The 21,865-nt window shown below is 42.5% G+C and overlaps 2 protein-coding genes across 4 annotated transcripts; both read right to left on the minus strand.

Annotated features, from left to right (window-relative positions):
• Positions 1–1,091: 1,091 nt before the first annotated feature.
• LOC146253244 (transmembrane protein 235) lies at positions 1,092–7,157 on the minus strand. The gene is made up of 4 exons (XM_084678416.1): positions 6,712–7,157; positions 5,545–5,625; positions 4,962–5,099; positions 1,092–1,379 (listed from the first exon to the last, which is right to left on the minus strand). Exons 1-4 carry the CDS (start codon positions 6,878–6,880, stop codon positions 1,135–1,137), a joined length of 633 nt encoding a protein of 210 aa, XP_084534542.1. The 5' UTR covers positions 6,881–7,157; the 3' UTR covers positions 1,092–1,134.
• A 3,571-nt stretch (positions 7,158–10,728) lies between these two features.
• Positions 10,729–16,482, minus strand: fscn2a (fascin actin-bundling protein 2a, retinal). Of its 3 annotated transcripts, none has more exons than XM_084678164.1 (5): positions 15,660–16,482; positions 11,720–11,876; positions 11,501–11,622; positions 11,071–11,238; positions 10,729–10,934 (listed from the first exon to the last, which is right to left on the minus strand). In XM_084678164.1, the coding sequence occupies exons 1-5, from the start codon at positions 16,480–16,482 to the stop codon at positions 10,729–10,731; spliced, it is 1,476 nt and encodes a 491-aa protein (XP_084534290.1). The 3 variants fall into 3 exon arrangements, with proteins under 3 accessions (XP_084534290.1, XP_084534291.1, XP_084534289.1); XM_084678165.1 differs by having other exon boundaries at positions 10,729–10,920; positions 11,057–11,238; XM_084678163.1 differs by having other exon boundaries at positions 11,071–11,271; positions 11,456–11,622.
• Positions 16,483–21,865: the final 5,383 nt, after the last annotated feature.

Below are 21,865 nucleotides of genomic sequence, written 5' to 3' on the forward strand. Positions count from 1 at the left end.
GTTGGGTGGCAGCTGTGCTGCAGCTGTGCTGCAGTCACATACACGAGGAGCAGGCCCTGTGGCAGACACAAGCACAGCATCTATTCAGCTCTCTTCTGGGTGCTTTAATATTACTGGAACACTGACAGGTGTAAGAGAGGTGACAATAAAGAATACAGATATGAATCACAGTTTTTCGCAATACGATACTCACAACAGTCTCTGCACTGGTATGTTTTTTTAAATCCGATAAAATCACATTTATAATCACATGCTTTTTCACAAAAGCAGTTACAAATGCTAGTACTGTATCCCACCCAACAGTGATTTGACTGTTAACCTTTTACATAAAAAACATGTGGCTACTTCACATTTAAAGCCTTTGCACCTACACTTACGATGCATTATAAAGTGCAGCGAAAGCCATCAACGCAATCAACATTTTACATACTGTAAGCTAGCCACAAATTAGAGTCTGAAAAACAACAAGCACACAGCCAGGCTATAGGGCTGTCAAGTCAAGGCCATTTTTAGCCATAATTAGCAATCCATAAATCTTTTTTTTAATCACTGCTCACTACTTATAGCCACAGCATAAATACATTACCGTTTGGTAATCAATGCTTAATTAACTTGGTTCCTCTAGCCATAGCAAATGTAAATAAAAGATCCCAGTGTTTGTTCTGTCCCCCCTTTTTACATATTTATGACATAGCCTGAAGAATATGATTCTGCTAGGTTAGGGGGTCACAGCAGCTGAAAAGGGAGATGCTTAGCATTCATAGTTTGTTTTACTTAGACTACTGCATTGAAGTGGGATGAATCGAGGTTGATATGGTCTGGTCTGGTCGTTGACTGGTCCGGTCGACATGATCTGGTTCAAAGTTTAAACACAGCCTCCAGCTGTGGGAGTTTCTTTCTCTGTTATTGTCTTTCTTTCTTTCTCTCCCTCCTTTTCTATCTCTCCCTCTCTCTTAAGCTCTTTCTCTCACTCTCTCTCTCTCTCTCTCTCTCTCTCTCTCTCTCTCTCTCTCTCTCTCTCTCTCTCTCTCTCTCTCTCTCTCTCTCTCTCTCTCTCTCTCTCTCTCTCTCTCTCTCTCTCTCTCACTCTCTCTCTCTCTCTCTCTCTCTCTCTCTCTCTCTCTGTCTCTCTCTCTATACCATTGCGATGGCAATGCCAGAATCATGATGTCCCTGCACCTGGGCTATCCTGGCAGCTAGTATGAGCAGCAGGCCAGTGGTCACCTCTAGGCTGTAGGAGAGCCAAGCCATGGCAAGAGACCAGCCATAGGACACATCCACTAAAGACAGCTCTTCAGGACCCAACACCTGCTGGAGTTCTGCCAGAGCCTGCTGGCAGTAGCTGATATACACACTCACCCCAGACAGGGTGAACAGACCTGTGGAGAGAAACAAACAGAGGTCAGACTTATGGACAGATAAGTAGTTAAACAGACAGGAGAGAGAAATATGGAGAAACAGACAGACGAACCAAAGTCAGATAGACTTGGCAAGAAAATCAGTCAGACAAACAGACAAATTTGAATGTTACAGCACAAAAGAGATCATATGAAGATCAGAACTTCTGATGTGCAAATATCTGGAATCAACCTTTTGAAATGTACCAATTCTGTCTGAAAATTCCTGAGTTTGATGAAAGCTTATTTCACTAAACCTTCAACCACTGTGACAGACCTACGTGACAAACACAAAACCATCATTTGAACTGCCTATTCAAATAATACGCTCACAATATACATTACCTTTAAATCACCTAAAATATTTATATCAAAGATAGTGGCTTTTGGTTGCTAAGCTGTTTCATTTGTCAACAAAAGAGAAAGTGTTTCTTTGCCTTCTACAGAAGATAAGATACTTTTTAAGCTACAGTTTCTTGTTTAGGATTATTAGCCACATAACCCCTTGGTATACCTGCCAGTCCATCAATACAATGTTCAAAAATGTGAGATACAGTAAGCCTTTAATTAACCACACACTGTATACAGTCAACTGATTTCTAGAATAGTCTATTTGTCTGCTTTGTTTACACATAAATGTTTATACACACAGGTAAAATCAATTTACCAACAGCTATGATGGTGGTACACTAAATTCATCTGCCTACCTTATCAGACTAAAGTGGAAAAACCATGGAGCGGTTTTAAACATTAATCTAAATTCAAGACATGATCTGATTTTACTCTTGCCTTGTTCACAGCTAATTAACAATCTAGATGGGGAACGGACAATAAATCATGCAGCACTGTTCCAAATTGAAGATGAAGAGTCTAAATTCTGAAGGTTTCTACTACTTGATCAACAGTACTGTACAAACCTATTGGAAATGCATTGTAAAGGTAAAAGGAGGAAAAATCTAGTTATTGGGTTTTGCCGTTGACTATTTAGACATTTACATTAGGTCAGACGCTCTTATCCAGAGCGACTTACAGTAAGTACAGGGACATTCCCCTGAGGCAAGTAGGGTGAAGTGCCTTGCCCAAGGACACAACTTCATTTGGTACAACCAGGAATCTAACCGGAAACCTTCTGATTACTGATCCCTAACCGCTCAGCCACCTGACTCCCTGACTTTGTACAAACTGAAACCATTGAAATATTTGCATTATCTTTAAGGCCTTCATACAATTAATGAAGCACTTTTTAAGCATGATTTCCAAAATAAAATGTTTATAACCCCAACGATTGATTTTTCCTGTATTGTCAGGAGCAGAAAACATGCAATACAATAAAACAAACAAAACTGTCTGGCTGAGGGTGTTTGTTGTGGAATAGACCTCATTTCCCAAGAGGTGCTTGACAAAACAAAAGATTACAGAAAACACTGTACTCAATCAAATACTGTGCCTGTTACACACATGGTGCCAACACAGAACGCTCCAAACAGAAATCTAATTAACCGTACATTATCTGGTTTAACATTTACTGTATATATACTGTACACTACATGTACGGGCCCAAAGCCCAATCCAATTTTTTGCAACGAAGAAAACTCTTCAATAAAGAGAAAACACTATCAGGACACATACATGATATAGTGTCGGCAAACAGAACTAGTCTCTCAGGGGAACGAGAGGCCATGTTAATACATCTAGCCAGGTGATGATGTTTTGTACCTCCAGGTGGTCAGCAGTGATAAAGAGGCTTGGATCTATATATAGTCAACAAAAGAACAGCAGGATGCTTATTTTTCTGTAGAATAAGTGATTCTCAGGCAGTGTAAGGACAATACAATGCTGAGACTTGAGTTGATAGTATAACCATATGGCTGTCTGAAGGTTTGACAGCACTTGCCAGTATAACCATATACTGTATGTACAGGATAATGTAAAATCAGAAATGGTACAATTTGTATTAGATTAAAGCATGTAAAAGTCTCCAATATATATTTTTGCCTTCAAGATTATAAAAAAATGTAAATGTATATATATATATATATATATATATATATATATATATATATATATATACACATACATAAATATATAAATATAAATATATATATATGTATATATACACATATATATATATATATATATACATACATATATATATATATATATATATATTGGTACACACATATATTTACATATGTATATAAACATTTAGAGATCAGAAAAAACTGACTTTGCCATTGTTTTGAGTCAAGACATACAGCAATTGCTAATAAATGGCATTGCTATCCAGGTCAATAATCATTGAAACATTCAATCACTGGTCCAGCATTCTGTCTCTCTGCTATTGTTTAGATATTGTAATGCTAAGATTAGCACCTAATCCTCACCATTCCTTAACTCATAATTCTGCAAGGATAATCCAAATATGCAAATATGATACAATATGATACACAAATTGGGTTTAGAATGATATTTTATCTGTAACTATGAAAGAAAAGTTAAACTACCTACCTGTAAAATACATCTGCATTTGACAGCTGTCAGTTGTTATTCGCAAGCGGTGCACTCATTTATTTGTCATGATTGTCTTCATTCTGTTCTTGAATTAAAAACCTACTGTATGCAGTTCAAAAACTGTCTGGGCTATTAACTCTGTGTAGTGCAACCGTTCCAAAAAAACACTACACTTGACTTGTCAAAAAAAGAACGATTACCTTTGTCACACCTATGCTTCGCTTCAGTGGACAGTCGAAATGTATAGTCGAAACCTGGACCATTCAAACATGTAGCTAAAAAAACTACGGCATTGATATGGAATCTGACATTTCTGTTCAACAAGTAAGCTTGTTTGTTTTATTAACTCTTAATTTGAGCTATTTCAATACACTTGTTACAGTAACAACTGGTAGCATTATGTGCTTTGAGACTGGTCCAGTATCCAGGATAGAAAAATGGTAATTGCTGATCCAATACCATGGTCCAATGAAAACCTGAAATGTGAAAAATCATCTCACAAGATCATAAGAGAGCAGGAAATCAATGCTTTCAGATGTCTGGCTTTTGTCACATGTTTGACCATGCAGGGCTTGCATCCAGCTGTCTGCAGATTCTTGCTATTAGGGATTGGCAGATATCTCTGTAGAGTGCTCTGAATATAACCAGCAATTAAATTTTATCGAATCATATGTCAACTAAAGTATATAGAAGCTCCATCGTGTAAAGTTAAGAGGTGGTTTCTGAGCTTATGGGGTCCCACAGTGCTGTAGTACTGACTTTCAGGGGTCAACCTAGTTAGCAGAGCATACATTGCACTTTACTACAGTGTAGACAAGATTGCTAACCTGAGTTCTGCCTAAATAACAGTGTAATGATGTATACAACACCAGTACAATATCAGATATGTACTATGTTTTACCCTCCCACGTAGGCAAGCACAATAGCAAAGTACTGTCGAGCTATTGACGACATTTGAACCTTTCATAACCACAATGATTTTTCTTTTGTACAGCTTCACAGTACAATCATTATTTCATTGCCACAAGCTTTGCAGGATTCAGTCCTACTTACTGCAGAGGAGAAAGTAGGAAGCGGAGCCAGAGATCAGGCAGGGACTGTGGGCCAGAGAGCTGACTAGACCAGAGATCCAGCCGAACACCAGCAGCACCAGGCTGATAGGCAGCAGGATGACGATCACCTTGTGAAGCTCTGGAGGGAATGGGACAACCGACAGAACAACATCACTGGGCAGAAACAGTCAATTGTCAGGCTTTACATGGTGTTATGTAAAGCCACAAGGACAATTTTCTGTTCTTTCAACGGCTCAGAGACAGTGTTTCAAAACAGATATGTTTGGGGAACAGCTGGAAGCACATGTACTGTATGCGTCGTGATGTTATGCTCATGTGCCTTATGATGCCTGATCTTTCATTGTGTAATTAATATTGCACTCATTGTTTTTGTTCATTATCGGCATTTGGAAGACAACAATATCGCTTTTCAAAGAATGTATGTACACAGAACCGGGATTGAGATGAAAACAAAAGAGTAAACATACGATATGGCTGCCCAGCAGATAGCAGATTCATTGTTTAGGCTATAGTTACCAGGCTCTTAAGCCCTGAATCTGTGATGGCGCAACAATGACACTCACTGATAAGATGTCTCTCTACCTCCGACAGGGTGGATGTGTCCATTGTGAAGGAGTGAATGAGGTGGGAACTGGCATTTTTTCCTGTAGATTTAGTAAGTAGAATGACATAGAAGAGTCACATGGACAGAGAGGACAAAAGGCTTTCATTTCAATTTCAATAATATCATTCACTTCCTCAATAAATACTATGTAAATAAACACATAATAATTGAAAGTCTATAGGAGCTTATTTATTACACACCTTACCCCATCACTCCTCATCGCGTTGATCAACAGGTCGGGTCAAGCTACCATGCACGGATAATATGAACTATAAAGTATTACCGGTACATGAATTATTACTTCAGTCCAGCAAACTGCCTCAAGCTAAATACTGTAAATATCAGCCTTTCACTTTACAGTACTAGCTGGCAGTTATTGCAGCCATTTCCAGCTCTTGGTCTTTTGGGTGATGTCTAGCAGATGGTTCATCAAAGGGATGGTTGGTAAGTAACACCACAGTCATATTTTTATATAATACTGAATCAATAAGGATGCATTAAACCCATTATATAAAACAATAAGAGTATGTGTCTCTATTACATTTAAGTACAGGTAATGTGGATGATAAGAACTATGACTTCAAAATTCAGATGCCTTCAGTGATGGCAATCAGAAGAACCTCAGTGGAATGGTAAATGGGGTATTGAAAGACGTGTAAATGTGAGTGATACTTCAATTACATTTCAAGACATGGCTTGATCAAATATCTGTACTGTTGACCACGTTTACATATTCATTTTTGACTTTTTATACTTTCCAAACATTTAGTTTCAAATAGCAAAATGTCTAAAGCAAGCATATTGCGTAGGCAATTGCTTGAGGAAAAACCTAACAGATGCACGTTCTTTCGTTCTCATCTACAGGAGAAAGATAATCAGTCTCATTTATCATGGGAAGTCAAATATGTTTAATGATCCACGAGGGGACAAAGTAACCTAATTGTTACTTATGCAACACGTGGTGTAAGTGTTTACAATGACCCCACACCAGTTTAATATTGATACTTGCCTGACAGCTTGTGATTTTGTACTTTTTTTTACAAACCATGAAAATCAACGTCGATAATGTCGGATGAGATTATTTGATATTGACCACAGAGTGAGTGGAATACAGCAACATCCCTACCTTCATATATTCTCCAAAGCCCCGAATGAGAACTCAGGTCCTCAAAGTCTGGATGGTTGGGTTTGACATCGATAATGTACCAATATTCGCTGCCAATTGCCACAGCAAGTAAGGCAAAACTGAGTAAACCAGAAAATCCAGCAACAAGAACAACCACTCCGTACCTCATTTTGTAAAAAATAAAAAATAGTTTTTTTACGGTGATCGGTTTAGTAGAATCCCATGGTCAGATTAGCATAACCAACAGTAAGGGCACACACGATGCGCAAAGCTCTCCATGGTAATGTTCCATTGGCGTCCTTTAGCCTCTCATCAGCCACATGCTTGTTGTTATGAATACAATTAAATTCCTGCAAGAAAACAGACTGAGTAGCATATTAAAGTAAATCACGTTTGTAGCACAAGCACTGACAGCCATAGACCGGGCAATAATTTCGTTGCTGCGTGTGGAGGGCAGGCAAGGAACTGGCGCGCAGGTTTGTCTCAACCGTTCATTCCCATCTATTATACACTGGTGGAAGTGAGTCAAGGCTTGAACAGGAAATTCATGGTATGTATTCTGTAGTCTGTTATTGATTTATTCTGCATATTTAATAAAGTAACTGTTGTTGTTACAACAGTTATACCCGTTTGTCATTGCATTGATTAAATCATTATTGTGTGGGAAAGGAGCTTGATATAATTTTTTGGGGAGAAATCCTGAACTAATTGTTCACATTAGGTTGTTGTGGAAATCATTACAAAGTATCTGTGAGAGAGGATGTGCAGCCTATCACCAACACACTAGTTTGTGGCCTGTACAAGGTCGTCCTTTAAAGCTGTTAATTGACATGACAAAGCGTGTCTACCCTGCGTACCCTGTTGTAACAGATGGCAGCCCGTTTGAAATAAAATAAAACTGCATAACTCAGCACATCTCAAACTAATGTTGACGGGTAGGCTACTGCCCTCTAGCGATCTTAGCGGAAGATAGGTTGAGGCCTGGCGGCCCACAACTGGGCTGGCACACTTGTATTTTCAGACCCCCCACCCAGGTTAAGTTAGAAGTAGGCTTTTTAAGTAAAAAATGTAAATATGTAAATGTAAAAAATTAAATATTCGAAACGTGTTACCTATCTGATCCAGTCTCTTTCCCTACTGCACAAACGGCATTAAAACATTTTAGACACGTCTATGGCTTGAAAATGGCCTACATAGGTTTGTAGGCTATCGGATCACGTGGACTCTGACGTCTGTTGTACCTTGTCAAGAGATTGAATGTAAGCTCGTCGTTAAAGATAGGATGTGATTTGTTTTACTTTTTTATATAGGCTACTGGTTGAAGGTCTCTTCACATCCTAAAGGCATATCAATAATTTCATTGGTCTGAATGTGAAAATACATCTTCTGTGGTAGGGTTAGGGACAGGACTGAAAAATGGTCGACCAATCGTTGTCAATCTCACAACAGAAAAATCAACAACAAAAAAAACTCTGGATCAACAGCAGTCTAAAAACCGAATCAATAGGCCTAGGCGTTGCTTTTCCAAGCTGGAGGCAACTGCTGGAATTGAAGGATCTAAAACCATGCACGAAGCAACTATCAGAGTTTAACATTTTTGAAGGGAAGCGCCAACCCAAAGGATGACTATGGATTATCACAATTTAATTTACTCTATAATCATGATGGAAATAATATGTCGATTTGATAGATACTCATCTTTAAATGTGTTTATTTTGCTCATCATGAGAATTGATAGCTGTATGGTTGATGTTGTTTACCATAAATGTCGACAGTGTTGAGATATTTATACATTATGCATTATGCATGATTTGCTCACAGGCAAGTAATGGCAAAGGAAAATACACCCTATAGGACACTAAAAGAAAATCTAAGAATTACTTCATAATAACAACATGGTCATCAACAAGTTTGGTTTTATTATAATCAACACCATTTATAAACAATTTCAGGAAAATACATAAAAAGAAAAAAAGATCTCTATTGACCTGGAATGATAACCTTCTAAAACATAATTTTTCAAACTGAAATAGACTGTAGTGGACAGCCTGTAATTGGTTGTGACATTGTTTTCCAGAAGGATCCATCGTAAATTAGATTTCTTAGACTTCTCACAGACACTTCACTCTGAACTCCACATTCTGCTGCTACTGGAAGGATTGGCAAACGTGGCTGGATGCAGCAAGCTCCCAATCGACCCTTTGCCTCCACACTCATGGCATTGTATCTGAGAAGGTGGGTTTGATGATAAAAGCAATATGGCAAAACTGGAGGATGGTATGTCTAACCAAAGCAAAAATAGAGCATAAAGTACTCTAAACACTAACGCTATTCCATTGATCTCAGATGCACATTTATCTTAATTTGAGAGGGTAGGCTGGGGGTCTACAGGGGGGGCTCAGGGAGAAGACTTGCATAGAATACAGTATATGGGAAAGGAGGGGGAGGGTTACAGTGTAAGGCCTCTAGACAGAACTTTAGAGCACAAACTGATAACAGAAGCATGTGACTGGACTTCTATCCTGACAAAGGGGTCCAGTTTCCCAGACATGGATTAAGCCTTGTCTTAGACTAGACTAAACACATTTTCAATGGAGATTTTCATTAAATTCTTATCTTACTTTAAGACTAGGCTGGCTCCATGTCTGGCAAACTGGACCAAAATGTTTAAGGTTTTGCTCATAGATGTCTGTGCCAGAGGTGACTCAATGGTAGATTTAAATGTAATGAAATGCACTCAATACTTTGGTCTTTTGCTTTTCCCTCATATTACCATCACTTATTATTAACCAGACTAGTCATACATGCATGTGGTCATTTGTAAGTGTAATGAATGCAGGCGTTTGCACTGTATTGGGTATTGTGGGAAGGAATGTTCAACCTTAGAGCTCACAGTTTGCTTAAACAATGTGCCACCTCCAAAGCAAGCAATTGGAAATAACAGTGAAAATGCTCTCCTTCTCAGCACCTGCCTTCTCCAACCGGACGTGACCTCCTTTCATAGGTGTTCTAGTAGCCTATAGCTGTTCTTGTTTCACATTAGGCCAGATATATTTGGTGACAGACATGACTGTTTGATGTAATATATACCATTATCTACAAAGGTTATCATAAGCAGCTGATGGAGCCAAATGCCAAGATGTGTCTTGTGGGAGTTTAGGACAGCACTGTCAATGGGTGCAGGTGTTTTCCTCGACTCCTCATTAGAGATCTGCCCTCTGGCTGGGTGTCGAGTTGCCTTACCCAGAATGATAATGAACTTATGTGAAGTGAAGGCAGTTCAGGCATGGCACTCGGGCAGCGCGCGTCATATCACCCATCGCCGTGTTCTTAGCCCATAGGCTTAGCTCGATAGGCGGCGCAATAAAGTCGCACACATGCACGCACACCCATCCTCGCTAACCTTAGTGTTCTGCGCTGCTGCCACCCACCACCTTCCCCTTCTCCCCCATGTTGTCTGTCTGTACTCCCCGTTGGGGATTAAACTTGTTGCTCCCTGCCTCATGTCAGGCATGCTGCAGTGAAGGCAGGGAGCGCTTCCCCATATACATCCATTCTGCCAATTTTAAACCTATTCTCAGGTATATGAATAAATGGTGAAATCAATCACATGAGTGTCTTGACTGAACTGAGGACAGGGCATTTATTATCTACAGGAACAGTTTGTAATGCATTTGTATTGGTTGTACAATGTGTGTCTCAAATTGAAGACGTTGTATATTTCATGATGTTGGCAATGTCACTTGGAAAATAACACAGACATTACATTTTTGGGGAAAAGGGAAAGAAAACACACACATGAACAAAGAACATCCTAACATTTTTCACTTTCTCCAAATAGAAAACAAGAAGGTCGCCATGCAGCTCCCCTTACATACAAACAGTGGTGAAGGTCTGCCCCGGTCTGGTCAGTCTATGTGTCTGGGATGGGTTTGACATGAGTGGGTGCGGGTCCTCCCTCTCTCCTCCTCCTCCTCCTCCTCCATGCTCCTCCGACCCCAAGCTCTCCCAGGGGGCTCAGTATTCCCAGAGGGAGGAGCTGTCTGAGTCGGCAGCGTCACTCTTCAGCGTGCCTCCCTGGTCCCCACGCAGGTACTTGCCATTCTTGCCCTTAATGCCCACACGCCCATGTTCCAGGAACTCCAAGTAGAAGTCCTCAGGCTTGTCTCCGTCGGAGCACACAAGCCCACTGCTGGAGACATACCAGAACTTTCCGCCCACGCCTGTGGACAGGGCACAGGCATTAGTTGAAGTGAGGGAAGAGCTATGTATTTTACTGAGGGCAAGTTAATCAATGTTAGGACACACGTGCACACTGTAACATGGAGCAGGCCTTGTCACAGACAGACCCACACTGACTTTTTATGTGATAGGCTCCATCACTGAAGAGCAATGAGAAGATGTCGTAGACGGAACGGTTCGAGTCTAGCGTGTTGGAGTTCTTGTGGTGACACACAAATCCGTTCTCTCCTCGAAGGATCAACATCGGGCGGTTGATGAGCTTCATCAGGAACAACTCGTCATCACCTGCAACACAGACGCCTGGCTTCAGTGCCTCATCTCCAGCCGTGATCTGGAAATCTATCCTAATGATCCCTGACTATCATGCAGTACAGTTCATGATCATTTCAGTATTCTCAGCCCTATTTCTGAAGTGACTGAACAGCTCATGATCATTTGAGTATATTTAGTTCAGTGTCCGGGGTGAGAAAAACACAATGATTTTAGGAAAGAAAAGATACACGGCAACTAAGTATGGAGATCAAAGGATGGAGATCAAAGCTCTCACCTACAGAATCGCTGACTGCTGAAAGCTGCCCGTTCTTTTTGGTGCAGACATACTTCCCGTTACTGGCCTTGAGAGCCACTCTCCGACCGAGCCATTCAATGTCAAACATGGTGTTGGCTTCCCTGTAGGGGATGTGTGAAGGGCAGGCAGGGGTCAGAAGCTTCATTTTAACACAAGCACCTGAATTCCATTACCAGGAGCTGAATACCCCATTCTTACACTTCTGTCGCTGTGGACTGTATCCCGCCGTGAGACACCAGTGTCCAATAAGTGCCTCCGTTGGTCCGGAACATGCACTTCTTGCTCTCCTTGTCAATCTCCATCTGGAACGTCTCCATGTCTGTCTCTACATCCTGATTGGCCGAGATACTCACCCCTGGCCGACAAAAGAGAGGAAGAAAGCCGACAGTTCCAATTATTGCACCATTACTCCACTGACAATGAGTATAGAGACGCTATCTCTTTTTATAAGCCATTTATAACCCTTAGCATTTAAAGGGGAAATGTGAACACAGTGAAAATGTGACATCTAATTATTAACCTGTCAACAATCCCCCTATAGCTACATTATCACCACAGGATTAGACATAGGCCCCTCGTCTTAGTCTCTTAATATCACCTTCACTCTGCAGTACTACTGAGAGCTGTACTGCATTGCTTCTTGGAAAAAAGTACAAAAATATAGCTGAAGAGCTATATATATATATATATATATATATTATAGGTATAGGAAATGTTGTTCTGTCTCCATCTGTTCATTTGGATATATATTCATATATATTATGAATAGTACATTTTATAAAGTAAACATTCCTGTAAAGTGTGTGATGCATCTTGAAATAGGTTCATGAAAGTAGAGAGATTTGGCTGATGTGACCAACTGCATTATGTTTTTGCATCTCAATTTGTGTTATAGTGTCTTTTATTTTGGTATTTTGAAGTGATACACAGCCTCAATCTCTCTGTGAGGTATTGGTGCCAGAGGTGGCGTGGAGCGACCTTGGCACTGCATTGGTGCGCCCTCCTGCTGGGCAGATGAGCCTCTCACTTGCCCTTGTGTCTTATCCTGCCACAATCTCTCTTACAAACCCTCCTAGCTCCTAGTCGGAGCAGAGACTTGGACCCACAGAGGCATTTGCTCTGATAGATCAATAGGGATCAGAGACAACAGCCAATCAAACACATTTGATATCACATTGTTCATAATCCCCCTATATAGGATGCTTGTACATTAAGTGTTGATTCATTCAAATACCCCAGTACCTTGACACTAACCCCTGAAATACGGTGAGAACTGTGCACCTCCAGTCCACGATTATCTGCCACACTCACATATGCTGCATTATTCATAGTGTACATTGTTTCAAATAGAAGCACTCGATGAATGAGTAAAATGTCAATTGTAAGTGTGTTGGGTTCACTTGTTAGCCCATGCCCCATCCCCCAGCCTGAGGTTGTGTAATAGCATTATGTGCTTCATGTGGAGCTTCTGCAGAGCAACACCACGGTAAACCTTAAAGAGAGCAGCTGAATGACTGGAAAAACCTTGGAGAAACCCTTCCCAGCATGATCAAGGATATAACGAAGACGGGGCCAAAGCAACAAAATCAAACATTTGAGAATAAATATTTCAATCTATTTTCTTTCTGCAAAGCTTTCCATTTACAAAGTAATTTACAACAATAATATAACTATCTGGATAGTTAGCGCCTTTGTAGTGCTTGTGAGTCATTTGCAAGCTGCAGTGTAGGCTTCAGTGTGTGCTTGGTATTTCCATGTTCCTTTCCTATCCTATACTTTGTTTGAATTACATGATGAATGCAAAACTCGAAATGGGTAAAAAGCCATTAGTCTTCTAATTTGCCTCGGATTTAGATGTGACAAAATTATTCAATTGAAGTACCCCTGTTGGATTTACATCCTGCTTTACGCAATGTCACACTGTACGGTGTAACCGAAGCACCTAAAAGACAAGACTTTCTGACGGCCTTTGAAACAACAAGCACTTCTCTGGTTATCCAACAGCTACAGCAGCTGCAGGCCTGCCTACACCCCTTCCATGAACCCAAGTAAAACCCCAGTGTCTGTCCGCTCAACTGAATTAGTGTGAACGTACGACCCTTACAGTAGACTGCTACTTGTCTGCTAGCTGTGGTTCAATTTAGATGCCACAGAAATATCCCTCAACCTTTCTCTTAAGCCTGTTACCACCCTAATCCCACACACCCAACCATCTTGCTCCTTCGCTAGCGGTAATTCCATCTGTGGTGAAATGCAAATCTTCACCACAGGGCCCGCTAAGCAGCTTTTGTTGTTCCTGGTTCCTGAAGAAGGAAAAATACATGTGTTGGAGCTGAAGCTACAGGCCAAATCCTGCCAACATCACACCGTTCAGACAGGGCATCTTGTGTGGGCAGAATTGTCAAGTGGGGGCATCGTAGTCAAATTGTTTTCAATGTGACCTGAGGATCATTTCACTTCAAGCAATATGCAAATTCCAAACATACTCTTGGGTGTTTTTTCGGCCCGGGTAACATTGGGGTCATTTTAGTTTAATGCAGTAGTTCAAGACCAGTTGAAGAGCATGAAATTTCAGTTCAGTGCTTAAGGAGAAATTTCATGAACGTGACTTTTCCCCGTTAGTATATAATTACAGCTATATACATTAATTGACATGCAAATGGCCTAGAGTAACTTTTTTTCCCAAGAACGTCGTGAACCAGTGTGATATCAAACAAGGCATGCAATATTGGTCCTCAGTCTTTTAAGTAAGCATCAACATAGCGCAATAATAAAATCATCATTAAAAAAACGCTTCCACTGTTGTTGTCATTGCTCTTCAGACTTTTCACCTGTCTTTACTTCCTGTTCAACAGTGCAGATCCCAATGTCTGTTTTCCCACCCAAGTCCATCCCCAGAGCTGACTCTGGACATGGTAACTGATCTGTCTGGACACTTTAACCAGCCTATCGCTGTCTGTACGGCCTAATGGCCCGCAAGCTGCTACACACACCATGGAGAGACCTCATTACAACCACTTGTCGTTGAAAAAATACGTCCACTCTCACTCCAAAGGATAAGGTCTGGGAGCGACCGGTATCAGTCTAACTATAGCATCAATCCTGGTTCTGGTCACTGGTCATTAAGAAACCCCCCCCTGGATGTGTGTCATGGGAGTCATCTGCCCTTGTCCTAATCTTCAATGGACACACAGTGAAAATGACAAAGCCCATTACCACAATTACCCCTTACGGCAGGCAGCTCTCAACCACTCGCTGGATCACGGGGTGTAACCATGGATCCCTCACAGGTCTACAGGGACAAGTGTTGCTCAACTGCTCTTGTGTATCAATTCCGGCCTTTTTATGGTTCACCTCATCGCTGTGCTGAGTGCCATGGTTTAAACCTACATTGTCACAGTGTCAGTGCCAAAGGTATTGACACCAATGTAGGAGTTGACATTTTCGGTGTAAATTCGTTGATGGCATGTTCATCACATTTGGGTGAAGAACGTGTCATCCCTACACTACCACTAAACCGGTGGACACTGATAAAGCCCCGCACGTCCTAGCACTACTCTCAATCTCAGGACGGAGCACAATGCCCAGTTTGTTCTCACGGAACAACATTGCTTCTTACAAACCCAAGCACGTGATTTGTAAACATGTTTCTTCTATTATAACAGTCCAAAACAGCTAAGTGATTTGTTTTTCACACGGAAGCCCACACTCACGGTTGCCTCAGTGTTCTGTTTCAACAGGAAAGTGATTTATTTCTCATTCAGCCGTTCAGCATGGACAATCAAGCAATCGGGCTTCTATGACAGTGAAAACTCTTTCATCCTGCTCCTCTCCTGCACAGACAAATTAGAAGATTCCTTAGCATGGTGACAAAAAGCCTTGAGTGCAATTCCCGCCCATACACTACAGGCAGTCTCTTCAACCATGTGTGAAGCTTTGCGAGTGGCAAAAGCAATTTCTATGTAATTATGGCCCACTATAAGAACCAACAGCTTCCCATATTGATCACACAGTCTTACACATTTAAACGGAAGGTATAAAACACCATTTTGTAAAAATAAATCTTTTTTTTCCCTTGCAGAGGGATGGTAATACACGAAACACGTGGTCATCCTCTCAGAGGTATAAGGCTGATTACCTTGCTTGACTGAGACAAATCTTTTGTTGGCAGCCTGGAAAAGTACTTGTGGGTGACTCTCCTCGAGGTCGAACAGCTCATCCTTGCCGGGCTTGGAGCAGCGTCCCGAGCGCAGCGTGCCGGTGGGGCCCATGGGGGTCAGGTACTTCCCATCGCAGTCCTTGAACGCCAGCTTGCCGGACTTGAGCTCCAGGGTGAAGGCGGTGGCGGGGGCGTTCTCCTTCACCAGCTTGCCGTCGTTGCTGAGGAAGCGGCTGTCGCACGTCTTCAGGCTGTACTTGCCCTCCGTGTACACCAGGGTGACCAGGGAGTCCACCCCCCAGGGGATGTTACTGGCCACGGAGATCTCTCCCTCCGACGCCGACAGGTGGGCGTAGCGCTTGCGGGCCACGCTGAGCAGGCTGGCCTGGGGGTGGAGGGCCAGGTGGACCGCCCACAGCTCCGGCTCTCCGATGGCCTGGGCAAAGCAGGAGAGGTAATCGGCCGAGCCACCGAAGTAGCGCATGTAGGGCTCCGACTGGAAGGCCCAGCGGCCGTCCGACTGGGCCACGATCAGAAAGCGACAGTCGGAGTCGGGCTTCTCCGCTCCGCAGCTGACCTTGCCGTCCTTGTCGGAGGCGAGGTAGCGCCCCAGGTGGCTCCGCAGGAAAACCACCTGGCCGTCCTGGTCCTCCTGCTCCAGCATCCAGATCTGCTTCTTCTTCATGCTGGAGGCCGAGGCGTTCACTTTGAAGCCAAAGGCCTCCGCCGTCAGGTAGCGGCTCTCGTGGTTTATGAGGCCAAACTGCAGCTTCAGGGCTTTGTTTATTCCGTTTGTGGGCATCGTTGATCCGTCCACTCAGCAGCACACGGATAGAAAGAGGTTTGAGACAAACAAGGGGGAGGGTGAAGGGGGGAAGTGTGCACGAAGTACAAAAGGAGGGCAAAATGTCAGATTCCTCTCCCACTTCCTTGGCTTTCGTTGAAAATGACCCCCTCCGAGTGCTCTCCCGACATTGAATGCCCAGGTTCTCTCTCTGTGACTGCTCTCTCTCTCTCTCTCTCTCGCTCGCTCCCTCTCTCTCTCTCTCTCTCTCTCTGTCTCTCTCTCTCTCTCTCCCTGCCACCCTCCCCCTCTATCTCTCTTTCTCTCTCTCTTCCCCGAAGGGCTCGCACAGGCGCTTGCTCTCTGTTCGTTAATCAGTCGGGATTAAAATCAGCAGGACACAGCACCTCAATCCAACAAGCTGCTGACGTCCCATGCCAGTGCAGTAACCCTCTCTCTCTCTCTCTCTCTCTCTCTCTCTCTCTCTCTCTCTCTCTCTCACACACACACACATACACACTCTCTCTCCCTCTCTCTCTCACTTAAACCTGCTAAACTTGTCACCTTCGTTACGTTTTTGACCCCCCTCATTTTCCTCTCCCATACGTTCATGATAACTCATACTCTCTATCACACTGACAGACAAATGTCTATGTCCCTAGTCCTTGCCCACCCCCCAATTAGGCCTGCATCTACCGGCCAACCCATCAAACCAGAGGATTATCCTGCTCTGATCTGCTGGCCAGGCAAAGCCTAATTAAAAAACATCCAGGGAGTAAAGGTGCTCTTTCCCCTCTCTCTCTCTCTCTCTCTCTCTCTCTCTCTCTCTCTCTCTCTCTCTCTCTCTCTCTCTCTCTCTCTCTCTCTCTCTCTCTCTCTCTCTCTCTCTCTCTCTCTCTCTCTCTCTCTCTCTCTCTCTCTATCACTTTCCCCCTCTCTCTCCCTACTCTGCTCCTATAATAATGACTATTCAAATCATTCAAATTCCTTGATTTAAATATGCATTTGCATATACGTAAAAGACCAGAGCAGATTGGAATCTCTTCAAGTCTTATTCATACTTTTTAAGACACTTTTAAAAAGACTTTGGTTGGGTTGGGTTGCTTAGTGGGCACAAAGGCTGTGCATGGCTGTAGCTCAGTTTCAGCAACATTAGGAATCGTATTGACCCCTTTAAATACCTGTGTAAAAAATATACAAATTCTCAGCCAAAATAAAGTTTGACTAAAAACAAATCTGATAGATTTCCCTCAAGAAAAGCCCTTTGCCCACAAACTCAACTCATGCTTTTTACAAAACTCAATAGAGGCTTTGTCTGTCTCTCCTGCCTACAGGGTTCTCCTCTGACCGCATGCCAGTGTTCCAAGGCCAAAAACCAGGATCTACCAAACTAAGAAAACCACTGGCCCTTTTCCCTCTGCTTTTTTCTAAAATAGGAAGTCCTGTATGCAAAAAAAGTCAGAGATACACCTAACAGCTTCACCAATGTAGGTGTGTGTGCATGGACGGATTACGTAAGAACCCACGGGCACCTGGGCCTGGACGTGTCGTGCCCCCCCCCCTCCTCCCCGCCAAAAAAAAAATTTAAATCAATGTTTTTTGTTGTTGTCAGGAAAAAGATGGATATTGTTGTTTAAAAACGCAAAAGTACTCGAGCGATCAACAAAATAAACACAGTTAATATTCCCAAAATATTTGAAAGTTGTAACCCTAGACTAGAGTGTACATTTGTAGCCCACACGACCCTTTCTCTTTCTTGAAAAATGACCATCATAGGCTTAACAATATTATATCTTCAATAAATACCGTGTGTTGGGGGGTGCTTAGACACAGCTCTAATGCTATTGTTTTGCACTAGCTGTTTGGATTTCTCTCTAAATAGTTGAAGGGCCCATATTGCATGGAGTACTCAGCCTAAAGTCCTATAGATAAACCGAGGGGATAAATACTCACTTGAAAGGTATCAACATTCAAAGTGAATGTTTAGGCTATTCTTTAGTTTAATCAGTTGGACTTTTGGGGCCCCGTTGAAGACATTACAGTAATGACTTAAGCCTAGCATATACCGGCTACGGCGCATCGTGTCATGTCATCATATCCATACAATAATATCAAGTTAATAACAGCGATGTCACACAGAGGCTCTGGCTTAGGGGCCCCCTGAGCTCATGGGCCCCTGGGCCTGGACCCTCTAGCCCTGTTGGTTAATCCATCCCTGTGTGTGTGTGGAATCAAGTGTGTGTGTCTTGTGTGTGTGTTCGTGTGGCAGTATGTGACATTAGTAACTACTTTCAGCAGGGTTCTCAATAAGTGGGATTTTACAGAAAGCGTAAGAATCTACTTGAGCCTGTCAGAGGGCACAAGATGTACAGCCACCGAGATTGTCAACCACCTGCTGATTGAACCCTCCTCCATTCACAGGTCAACGTTCTCCGGGAGAAGAGGCCAGCAATACCTCTCACCAGATCACACGGTCGTTGTTCTGTCCAATGTGTGTCAGTCGCTACTACTACTGACCCTCTATGTCAATCTTGTTACAGCTGTCAGTTGGCATTTAGGTTCTATAGCTCACCTGTCGTGCTGCTTGAGTACATGAGCCTGTCACCCCAGAAGAGGAACATGAGCGATCCCCTTTAGCCTCGCCTTAAACGCAGTTCGCTCATTTCCAATGCCAACTCTCAAGCAAGACCTTCTTCTCTGTTTGAGAGCTTCTTAACCGAGCCATAGACCAGGTAACGCACATTGTTCTCGTTGGAATTGGATCTTTCGGTCGTTCAGTCAAATGTCCAGGTAAAGCTCGGGAGACTGTGACTGTGGTCATGCAGGGGCTGTGCTGACGTGACGTGAAGCAGACCTGGCCCTGAACTCGACACAGACCTCAAACATCACGGCTCTCTTAAACAGAGAGTCCTTAATGACCCAGTATATTCGTTTTCTGATGCTGATTGCTGACAGCTATTCTTGTCGATCCCATGCTGAGTTGATCCTGTATTTCAGAGTTTGGGCACCATGGGACTTGGTGTTGCAATAGAAGTGGCACAGAGAGTGCCAGCGTCTAATAATAGACTGCTTCCTCACACATGTAATCCACCTCTGCACCTGTGTGAACCTGCCCATCTTCTCAGAGGCATGGCTGTTGGCTCCCTACTGGCTTAGCAGAGATTCAGCACGATCCCACTTCTACGGATTGATATGTATCTTTAAATGCCAGTGTAGCATAAATACAAGGAACTTGTACTGAATAATTGATTATTAAAGTACTTTGATGGACCCTCCTTGCATGGGTAAATTTCGATTGTGAAATTTTAACTAATTTGACCAGACTTGCTTATACAGTAATAGCTTTGTCTGTTGTTCACTGGAGCCTCTGTGTCCTTTAAAATCTATTTTGTAATGGAAGATTATGTTGTTAGAGTAGGTTTAATGAAATAGCACGTATGACCTGTTGAGAGAAAATTCAAAATGTATTTGAAGCTTTGTTCCACTAGGGGGCAATGTTGCCCCACATAAAGCAACAAGAACAAAGCTTTGTATAAGGCAACTGCCTTTAAATTGTATTTATGCCTGAACATGTTGCTTTCTAGAGTGGCAGAGGTCTCAAATATTTTGAAAAATGTCCATGCTAAATCCACAGGATAGCCCAACATTCGTGAAACCTCCAGGACAGCAAATAGCTTGTATTCAAATGAGTTTTCAGAGATGACGACACCTCAACTCCCAGCCCCATATCCCAGAGCCTCATTCATTCATTCATTCACCCACTCACTCACTCACTCATTAAATCAATTATAGCCATTATGAAAAAAGACTAAATGTATTCAGCTGTTGACCTGACCTTTGAGTTCCTGAAAGGCTCAGTAGATGGCGGTGTTGTCTGTAAATAGATACTTGCATTTGATGACTGATTACAGGAAAATCTTAATTTAAAGCTTTATCATTGTTTATTAGAACATGTGATCTATGTATACAATATTATTTCAATCAGCTATATTAAGTATGAAGGTAATTTATATCGCACAATAAGGGATATGTTGTGTATTCCAAGCTGTTGATGGGTTACTGTCTATTACAGGGGAATTTGTGTGGCTTTGGCCCAGTGGAATATGAGATCATTTGCAATTTGGCGCGTTTATTGATCAATAATTCAATTTACTCTGAAAATGAGGTAAGGGGTTAGTGAATTAGAATTATCTACTGTGTTTCAACTTGAGATATCTGTACCAATCATGTGCTGATGTAATTGAATATGACCTTCTGTTTGAAAAATTACAGAACCATCCAAGAACAGCCTCCATGACATCAACAGTGATGTAAAGATGTTCATACATTGAGGATCATTCGGTATAAAACATCTCTTGGTCTGTTGTCTCACTGTCTAAAGCAACACAGATGCACAGTAATGCAATGAGTGAAGGGATAGATAAGACCGTTTACAAATGGGAATTTGTGAGGGAGAAAGGCAAAAAGAGAGGAAGGGAGATAGAGTTAGGGCCAGAAGGAGACAGTCAGAGAGAACGAGAGCGTAAGAGAAAAAGAGAAACTGAAAGAGAAAAATACAAAGAGAGAGAGAGAGAGAACCAGATATAGAGAGAGAGAACCAGAGAGAGAGAGAGAGAGAGAGAGAGAGAGAGAACCAGAGAGCGAGAGAGAGAGAGAACCAGAGAGAGAGAACCAGAGAGAGAGAACCAGAGAGAGAGAGTGAGACGGAGAGAGAGCATCTTGATTTCAAATAGTTGACTCTGCTTCAATCTGAGGTTAGAGAAGCAGAATGCTTCTGCCAGATGAGTATTAATGAACTAATGAGGCCAGTGCCTTTCTTCTCTCCATCATCCCCCTTCCACAGGGGAGACTGAGCACTCTGGGTGGAGCATAGTGGATAATAGCAAATGTGGGTGTCAGTAATAATACGGTCGGTCTTGCCAAAGTGGGGTGCCGAATGACTCCTTTGTCTCGCATTAATTTCTTTGTCTCCTTCTCTCTCTCTCTCTCTCTCTCTCTCTCTCTCTCTCTCTCTCTCTCTCTCTCTCTCTCTCTCTCTCTCTCTCTCTCTCTCTCTCTCTCTCTCTCTCTCTCTCTCTCTGTCTCTCTCTGTCTCTGTCTCTCTCTGTCTCTGTCTTTCTGTCTCTTTCTCTCTTTCTCCCTCTCTCCCCCACTGAGGTTTCTGGTTGAAAGGCGAGTCAGCAGGAAAAAAAAAGGACTCTGGCGGTTGGCTCCCGCAGACAGAGAGTGAAGGATGGTGGGAGGAGTCAAACGAGGAGAGACTCGCGCGCACGCATACGCACACACGCACGGACAAAAACCCAAACACGCACGTTCACACGTACCCACACACATGCACGCAGACGCACACAAACCACACACAGATCAAATTGTGTGTTGAAGTCCTCCCCTAGGGCCGGAA

Source organism: Hypomesus nipponensis, chromosome 17 (assembly GCF_054491055.1).
Source record: "Hypomesus nipponensis isolate SF chromosome 17, ASM5449105v1, whole genome shotgun sequence".
Lineage (NCBI taxonomy): Eukaryota > Metazoa > Chordata > Actinopteri > Osmeriformes > Osmeridae > Hypomesus > Hypomesus nipponensis.

Excerpts from the sequence above, each read along its gene's own strand:
- LOC146253244 (XM_084678416.1), bottom strand. The coding sequence starts at position 6,880 with ATGAGGTACGGAGTGGTTGTTCTTGTTGCTGGATTTTCTGGTTTACTC. Across the intron at positions 5,626-6,711 it reads GCTTTGGAGAATATATGAAG|GAAAAAATGCCAGTTCCCAC; the intron begins GTAGGGATGTTG and ends CTAAATCTACAG. Across the intron at positions 5,100-5,544 it reads GGTAGAGAGACATCTTATCA|AGCTTCACAAGGTGATCGTC; the intron begins GTGAGTGTCATT and ends CATTCCCTCCAG.
- fscn2a (XM_084678163.1), bottom strand. The coding sequence starts at position 16,482 with ATGCCCACAAACGGAATAAACAAAGCCCTGAAGCTGCAGTTTGGCCTC. Across the intron at positions 11,877-15,659 it reads ATTTGTCTCAGTCAAGCAAG|GGGTGAGTATCTCGGCCAAT; the intron begins GTAATCAGCCTT and ends TTTGTCGGCCAG. Across the intron at positions 11,272-11,455 it reads GATCTCCATACTTAGTTGCC|ATGAGGCACTGAAGCCAGGC; the intron begins GTGTATCTTTTC and ends TCACGGCTGGAG.